The 9299-nt window shown below is 41.6% G+C and overlaps 1 protein-coding gene across 9 annotated transcripts; it reads left to right on the top strand.

The window, feature by feature from the left end:
• Window positions 1-986: 986 nt before the first annotated feature.
• Window positions 987-8734, top strand: matn3a (matrilin 3a). Of its 9 annotated transcripts, none has more exons than XM_041865288.2 (8): window positions 987-1250; window positions 2265-2759; window positions 3936-4511; window positions 5787-5924; window positions 6458-6583; window positions 7336-7434; window positions 7828-7898; window positions 7978-8734. In XM_041865288.2, exons 1-7 carry the CDS (start codon window positions 1085-1087, stop codon window positions 7881-7883), a joined length of 1656 nt encoding a protein of 551 aa, XP_041721222.1. In that variant the 5' UTR covers window positions 987-1084; the 3' UTR covers window positions 7884-7898; window positions 7978-8734. The 9 variants fall into 9 exon arrangements, with proteins under 9 accessions (XP_041721222.1, XP_041721223.1, XP_041721225.1 ...); XM_041865289.2 differs by having other exon boundaries at window positions 7981-8734; XM_041865290.2 differs by lacking the exon at window positions 5787-5924 and having other exon boundaries at window positions 988-1250.
• The last annotated feature ends 565 nt before the right edge of the window (window positions 8735-9299 follow it).

A 9299-nucleotide genomic window follows, 5' to 3' on the forward strand; every position in this document is an offset into this window, starting at 1 on the left:
GTTCAGGACCTCAGACTGGGGCTGAAGGTTCACCTTTCAACCGGACAACGCCCTAAACACACAGCTAAGACAACGCAGGAGTGGCTGTGGGACAAGTCTCTGAATGTCCTTGAATGGCCCAGCCAGAGCCCGGTCTTGAACCCGATTGAACATCTCTGGCGAGACCTGAAAATAGCTGTGCAGCGACGCTCCCAATCTACCCTGACAGAGCTTAAGAGGATCTGCAGAGAAGATTGGGAGAAACTCCCCAATACAGGTGTGCTAAGCTTGTAGCGTCATACCTAAGAAGACACAAGGCTGTAATCACTGCCAAAGGTGCTTCAACAAAGTACTGAGTAAATGGTCTGAATAGTTATGTACATGAGATATTTCAGGGTTTTGTTATATATACATTTGCAAAAATGTCTAAAAACCAGTTTGTCATTATGGGGTGTATTGTGTGTAGATTGATAAGAAAAGAAAAATGTCTTAATCCATTTTAGAATAATGCTGTAAAGTAATAAAATGTGGAAAAAGTCAAGGGGTCTGAATACTTTCCTAATGCACTGTATATATGGACACTGTTTAGTGCCAAAAATAAGGGGTTAAATACATTATCTTTCTTATATCGCTCAGATATAGGACAGACACTTCAGAACAAACTTCCTTTTGATTTTCAGGGGAAGGACTATCTGTTATTCAATGTGTTTGAATGGGCTAATAGCGGTAAGGCCAAAAATAAATTTTCATCAAATAACTTTGGTATATATATTTTGGATACTTCAAGGGGTCTTAAAATTCAAAATCAAATGGCTAAATTGTCCTTGGTATGACCTTCTTAAAACAATTCAATATAGCTTAGGAGAACTCCAAAGTATCCCGCATAGCACGGACCCTTCCAAAATGGTGTTTGTTCTGGAGAGGGGAAAAACACACTCTTTCCGTCTTGCATCTGGATTGGACAATAATTGTACACGTGCTTTGGCCAGTGGTCTTCAAATTGGCCCTCAAGTTCCCTCTCCTAGCCATTTGAGTTTCAGACACTTGTGCATACCGTGCAAGCCGGCAAGAACTTGAACGGACGTGAGAAGAAAACATTGGTACAATGAAGTCTTTATTCGGGAATCTCGTCTACTGCCTTTTCCTCTTTGTGTCTGATGTATACGGAACGTACCGTTTGAATGGATTCGATCCACTGCAGGTTACTGCTCAAAGTTATGCACAACGCAGAAATCTTGCCCGGCCACCGCTGCGGACGCTCGATCCTTCAGGTAGGTTTCATAGAAGGGTGTCGGTCCCCAGTACAGCTTTCTATTTGTGTTTTGTGTAACGATACACACTGAATAGCACTGGATTGTTAAGCCAAGTAAATTATCAGCCAACATTGAAAACGCGCTTCTTGAATTCAATTATTTGTCTAATCTGATCAAAATCTCGTGCCAGGTACTCGTAGTCTGTCCACGAGAGTTTAATCCGATAATTTCATGCTTCTCATAGGGAACAATTAAAATCGCGTAAAATGCGCACGGTCCAATTGGTTTCATTATAGCCAGTCCTTTTATTGTAGAGAATTGGGTCTGCTATAGGGTTTCAAAATTGCATTAACTTTTTCCCTGGTTTTCCAGAAATCCTGGTTGGAGGTTCCGGATTTCTTGCTTATTGCCTGATTCCGGGGATATTCTAACAGGGTTTTCTGGGAATTTTGGGAAAGTTACCAGAATTTTGCAACCCTAGTCTGCTATGTGGAAACGCTAATAAATGTACTAAGGTACTTGGACATATGCATTCCATGTTCATGCAGTTCAACATGGCAATAATAATTCATTATAGATTGACATTTACCTTCTTTTTATTTTTTTTATTTTTTTTGACATACAATTTCAAAATTGACCAAATTATACATTTATTTGATTTTGCTTTATTGGCTAAACAATGACATCCAAGCTTATAATAAGACAGACACCATATTTGTCAAAACTATATGTGCAACAAGACTACATGCATGTATAAGTAATTTACAACAACATTTTACAAGTGCCATATTCCTCTATGCTTGTTCGAAACGAGCCAAGCGGCTACCAGCTCAAATGTCACTCATGCTTCAACAACTAACTCTTAAAGCAAGCAGAGTTCATTCTCACATCAACAACACACCCAGAACTATAATTCATACAAACTCACATCAAAACCATAGCTATAATTCATACAGACTCACATCTTTCCCATTTGCTGACTAACTAATTTGCTCTACCGCTCCTCCTCTCCTCCTCTCTGGTGGCCCCTAGTTCACGCCAGTGCATACAGGCATAGAGGCTATCACTACCACCACCAGCCACCAGGGATCCACCTGCCCGTGGTTTACCATCAGCCTGTCCCTCTATCTCCACCGGTGGCTTACCACAGACCCTCTGTCCCCTTGCCACCTTACCAACACAGATTCAAAGGGCCAGCGCCACCAGTGGTGTACAACCTATATCAAGACCTTTCACCTCCAGTAGTTCACCACCACCCATTTAAAGGATTTTTTCCACCAGTGAGCCACCACCACAAATTCAAAGGTCCATGTCCACAAACTTTACCTCTGGTACAGCCTAAGCCTACTACAGTGCCAACGACCTCTGTGGTGTACCTACCCACCACAGTTCCAACTCTACCACCAGTAACAACCTTGCAACCGGTGATGACCACCTTGCCACTGGAGGTGACCACCAACCCCGTGCCGCCAACGCTACCGGTCAGTACCCAAAGCGGCGTCATCACCACCACCAGTGTGAAGACAGGTAGAAGCCAGGTTTCCCTTCCAACCCAACCAATCCAATCCATAGTTGTCCATGTCAGCTCTCTCTTTTATTTTAGAATAGCACAGGACTACTGTCACATAACCAACCATTCTCATTGATAATTTCATCACATAACCAACCATTCTCATTGATAATTTCATCACATAACCAACCATTCTCATTGATAATTTCATCACATAACCAACCATTCTCATTGATAATTTCATCACATAACCAACCATTCTCATTGATAATTTCATCACATAACCAACCATTCTAATTGATAATTTCATCACATAACCAACCATTCTCATTGATAATTTCATCACATAACCAACCATTCTCATTGATAAATTCATCACATAACCAACCATTCTCATTGATAAATTCATCACATAATCAACCAGCCAGAGAAAAGTATTACAATATATAGAAAGAAATCGTAGGAAATTATGCTATTTGCAATCTAATAATGACAAAACACCATACAATACTGGGGTGAAGCATTCCGGGACAAGTCAAAAATGACTTTCTTGTCCTCCGCAGTTTATAATTTGGAATAGAAAAACTATGAATAACTGGATATACATTTAAATACTCTTCCCTGTATATTAGAAGGATATTTTTTAAACTTATCCTGGAAAAAAACTAATCAGTTTTGACAACAGAATGCTTAAAGAAGGATACTAGTAACAATACAGTTCTGTACCACTTGGATGTCAAAGCTGAATGAAGCCTTGCCATTAATTTTGGCCATTCACATGCCAATCCTGAACTATTGACATAGAAGAACAGTTAAGAAAGGTGAAGGGATACAGTATGTCTCCATGAAAGGCATAATATACTGTAATAACTAACCTCTAAACCATCTGTCTAACTGAAATGATGCACAAGTCATGGCCTTGCGAACCCCTCTTTCATCCCATAACTCTCAAGAAACCAGAGTTGTGCATCCCCTAAACAACCATGTGAAGTGTTGTCCTAATTTGTGTAACTGAATTGTTTCACCTTTCTTCATGGGCACTAATATGAATGAATGTGTTGCTTTTCAATCCACAAACTAGGGCTACATGTGTGTGTTTCAATGGAATAAGTTTGTATGAAATAAACTGGGCTTTTCAGTGTGAACATATGGCCAGCTTGTTAAGAGCTGCAATGCTTCTGGTTTGCCACCAGTGACAGACAATTCGTGCAGGAGCCGTCCCCTGGACCTGGTCTTCATCATCGACAGCTCCCGCAGCGTGCGCCCCGGCGAGTTTGAGAAGGTCAAGATCTTCCTGGCCGACATGGTCGACACCTTGGACGTGGGACCAGAAGCCACCCGCGTGGCCGTGGTCAACTATGCCAGCACAGTCAAGATCGAGTTCCTGCTCAAGGCTCACCTGAACAAGCCCAACATGAAGCAGGCTATCACCCGCATCGAGCCCCTGGCCGCCGGCACCATGACTGGCCTGGCCATCAAGTCGGCCATGACCAAGGCCTTCACCGAAGAGTCGGGCGCCCGGCCGAAGTCGAAGAACATCGCCAAGGTGGCCATCATCGTGACAGACGGGCGTCCTCAGGACCAGGTGGAGGAGGTGTCAGCAGCTGCCCGGGGGTCTGGCATCGAGATCTACGCGGTGGGGGTGGACCGCGCCGACATGACCTCTTTGCGGCTGATGGCCAGCAACCCTCTGGAAGACCACGTGTTCTACGTGGAGACCTACGGCGTCATCGAGAAGCTCACCTCCAAATTCAGGGAGACCCTGTGTGGTATGACTGATCAGGGTGGAGGAGGAGGAGACCAGTCTAAACCTTAAACGTTGGTTTTAGTCCTAGAATGTGTAGGGACCGCGTACCGTCTACAGGGGTGGTTTAATCTGTGTTTCTCTTTAGCACTTCCTTAGTGTCAATTATACACTGACAAAATGGTAAAGAGAAAAAACAGACCTCACATGGATTAAAGGTTTATATACCCTGGTACTAGATTCCAGCCCATTGGAAAGTAGTTCGGCCATTTGGTCTACTCTGGGCTGGTTTCCCAGATTTAGATGAAACCTAGTCCCAGATTTAAAATATATTTTAATGGAGAATCTCTTGAAAGTGCCTCTTAGTCCAGGACTAGGCTTAATCTGGGTCTGGGAAACCCGCCCCAAGAGTTTAGGGCAGTCTTGGTCTCTAGTGAACAGAGTCAGGTATGGTCCCCCAAAACGACAGAAATCTTAGTGAGTAATAGACAGGATGGTCCTTCGACAAGTGCAAGGTGATTGAGAGGTAACTGCTCATTAACGATTGACCAATGAGAAATCAAAGCATCATGCCACACAGAGATTGCTTTGAATCCGTCAATCCTACTGCTTTGTTTAAAATGATCAGAATACTGTTCTAAAAGCTTCTTCAAAGTAATTTTGAATAGTAAATATACTACGATTTTCCTAGTCAGATTTATTTGTAATGTACAAATATTTCTTTAAACTTGAATGTTGTGTACATTTTAATATTGTTTTTAAAATATATATTTTGATGTTAACATTCCCCCTTCTATGTTTGCAAAGGACCTTGGCTGAGTTGGTGTTTGGTCCACCAGCTGTCCAGTCACATTAGGTGGCCTTCAGTGTATAGCTGGACTTATGTCAATAGTCTATTGATGTACTTCCATACACCTGTTTGAAGCTTGGAACTCAGACAATACAACAAACAGTCTTTTGCATCCACAATTTCATCAAACAGGCTATGGCAAAATGTCTATACCTTCTACTGCACTCACATGCATATGCTCAAAACATGTTGTCTTAATTCAGTTTGCTATGGTATCTATACTTGTTATGCTATTTATACTATATACAGAAATTACGTTTTCTTAGAGAAATTAGATTATAAACGACCAGCGTTTATATATGGTAAGTATGTTTGATAATATGGCTTCTTCAGATCACCTTTGAATGCATACAAGCTATAACCGTTCCAAACTTGCCAGCCTATGAAATTGTACCATGCTGCTATACGTGTAGCTTGATGGCTCCCTCACTTAACCCCGACTTATTCCAGGTTGGGACCCCTGTGACATGGGACACGACTGTGAGGACATATGTGTTAGCAGCAGCAGCAACAACTCCTATCACTGCAGGTGTCGGGAGGGGTATCTCTTGAACACGGACAAGAAAACATGTTCCCAGAGTCAGAAACGTAAACCTCCCCATTTATGTTTGCAAAGGACCTTGGCTGAGTTGCATTGAAGGTGTATGGTCCAACAGCTTTCCAGTCACAGTGTATAGCTGGCACTATGTCAATATATACTTCCATACAGCTTTTTGAAGCTTGCAAATATTGCCACTGGAACTCAGACAATACAAGTGTCCTTTGCATGCACAATTTCATCAAACAGGCTATGGCAAAATGTGTCCCTATACATATATGTTATCCTAGTTCAGTTTGTTATGGTAACTTCACTTTGAAATGAGGGTTTCTATCAAATTGCCATCCAGGAATGAAATTGAATAAATGGGTTATAAATGACCAACAATGCTATCATTACATACAGTGTGGTAAGTATGTTTGATAGTATGGCTTCTTCAGAGTACTACCCCAGATCACCTTTACTTAGACAGAATGATTATATATATACAAACTATTACAGTCCCAAATATGATGCCAGCCTATGAAATGGTACCCATGCTGCTAGCTTGTCAGCTCCCTCCCTTAACCCCGGCTTATTCCAGGTGTGGACCCCTGTGCCATGGGACACGACTGCGAGCACATATGTGTCAGCGGCAACGCGTCCTATCACTGCACGTGTCGGAAGGGCTATATCTTGAACCTGGACCAGAAAACGTGTGCCCTGAAACGTAAGAGTCAGTAGGCTAACTGTGGTTGTATTATAAATATGCCTCCTTGATATAATTATAACTGTATGTTGAGTCTGCTCAGATGCTCCACCCGTTATGAATGGTGATCACAGAAGATCCCTAATTTGTTTGTTTTCTTATAAGCAGAACATGAATGACAAGTCTTCATTCAGCTTTTAAAATCCAACTGGTGCACAATCAATATTACTTCTTGATTCACCATTGGTGTTCCATTTGCAGAACACTTTGTAACACTCGCTAGGTTGCTTCAACGTTGCTGCAACGTTGTCATAGCATTGTGTTCCTGTCATGGCCATGCAAATGGAACCAAACTCTCTGTGCTGTTCGTCTTGCCTACTATAGAACACAAGAGAGCAAAACCAGGATAGGTAAGGGTTGAGTTTTTGGGTATGCCTACTGCTATAAAAGAGGATCAGTTGAACCTAGGTAAAGTACTTATACAGGGTCATGTTTAGTAGGGAGAAAATCTTCCAGGCACTACCTGATCTAGTCCAATAAGAACACATATTTACATTTTCCGGTGCAAAAAACCTTTTGCTACGGTGTGCTCTACTGTACACAACCTTGGTTTGTAGAAGTACAGTTGCATGCCCTGCTAGTATAGGGAACTCAACAGTATACCAAGATTAGTTAGGAGCTATTGAGTGAGAGGCTCCTCCTGTGTTGTCTATGTACAGACATTATGTAATCTTTAACACTAACGTGACATATTGCTCCGCCCCAACATGAAGAGGTGAAGGTGGTGGTGGTGGAGGACCCCTGTAAGTGTGAGGCCAGACTGGCTTTCCAGATGCAGACACAGGCCGCACTCCAGGAGATCACTGCCAGACATATCCTTTCTGTTAGTTCACAGTAGGAAAATGACTGACCGCAACACTCAATATAGGCTGAAGACTCAGTGGTACTCAGTGGTATGCCTCCTTCAAAGCAATTCATGGGTTATCTTGAATGCCTGTATGATTGATGGGATAGGTTGCATGATCTACCATGACATTATGGTGTTTAGATTTGTGGAAGCAAATACTACTTTGTCAACTGAATAATCTGATGTTGTAGATGAATTGTGTATATATATATATATATATATATATATATATATAGGGGGGGGAAAGGTTATAAATATGAGTTTTTCAGATGTAATTGTGTTTATTAACCTTTAATTCAAGTTTTTAGCTTGCTCCTAATGTTTTACCATGAAAAAGAATTGCCTTTACTCTTCTCACTAGCTGACATGACAGGAAGAGTGGAACAGATTGAGAACATTTTGGGTCCTGTCTAAGGGGAGGAGGAAACGGTAAGTAACAATTCCCTGTAAGGAAGACTGTAGGTTAAACCCTTCCAAACCTGACCTCTGTATATTTGTTTACCCTCAGCAGGGTCAGCCAACCTCCGATGGCCCCGCAGCCAGCCGTCACAGTCATGGACCACTGCAACACAGGCATGTACTACTACTGCTGTCCTCCGTCATCACATCAGCGGATATCGACAACAACAGACAGTGGAACTTTGGATAAACAGCACTGCAATGGCTAGAAGGAAATAACGTCAGTCCATGGTGCTATAAACAAGCTGTTAGACATAGGTCAGGACTCTATCAAGGAATTATGGGGGCTATCGATTGGCTAAGGGTGTCAGTCTGTCCATATCTGAGCATCAGGTTCCCACGGAAACGTTACAGTATATGTCGGTGTACACATTAGAAATGTGTTAAATGCATTTATTGTATTAATACATTTTCATCAAGTCTCTGCTTCAGCTAACACATTTGAAATGAGTTTTTGTTTTTGGAAGTTTATTTTAAGTATATTAAAAAAAATTAAAATAATGTTCAGTAGGGACCAGTCAGTGAGGGTCATTGCTTTTAAGATATTGTTTTATTTTAACAGATGGTTGAAATGTTATACTATATGATCATTTCTAATCTGGTAGAAATATGTCATTAGTTTTTTATGCTCTCCATATAAGGTATTTTTGTTAGGTTGTGTCGGTGCAAAATGTTGAACGCTATAATGTGGGGAAAATGTAAACCCCCATGTGTGCTGTGTACATCAGGATAAAAAATTGTATGTTTGTCTGAAAAGTGTACTAATGTACTGAATATGTGACAATAAAGACCAGGAGATGAAATTATTTTGCACAGTGCCTTTATCCATCCAACTACTTGATGAATATTAAAGGGAAAGTTCAGTATTTTACAAGTTGTTTTTAGATTGTTTCTCCCTGAAAGTAGTCTAGACCAGGAGAAACAGTACTCAATGGTTCAGTTCTTTAAACAGCCTCTAAAAACGTCATCTTACTTTAGCCACCACTAGCTAAAAATCAATGGGGGTAATAGGAGCAACTGTGAACTTCCCCTTTAACACATGAATACTGAACATGGGTCAAGTTAGTAGTTAAGGAGAATATACACTCAGTGGCCAGGTACACCACCCCGTTCAGGAAAATAGTTCGCTCCTATAGACAGTGAGTCATGTTGCCTTGACTTGCTATATAAAGCAGGCAGACAGGCATCGAGGCATTCAGTTACTGTTTGATTTAACGTTAGAATGGGCAAAACAAGTGACCTAAGCAACTTTGAGCATGGTATGATCGTCGGTGCCAGTATCTCAGAAACGTCCGGCCTCCTGGGCTTTTCACGCACAACGGTGTCTAGGGTTTACTGAGAATGGTGCGACAAACAAAAAACATCCAGTCA

Source organism: Coregonus clupeaformis, chromosome 36 (genome assembly GCF_020615455.1).
Source record: "Coregonus clupeaformis isolate EN_2021a chromosome 36, ASM2061545v1, whole genome shotgun sequence".
Classification (NCBI taxonomy): domain Eukaryota; kingdom Metazoa; phylum Chordata; class Actinopteri; order Salmoniformes; family Salmonidae; genus Coregonus; species Coregonus clupeaformis.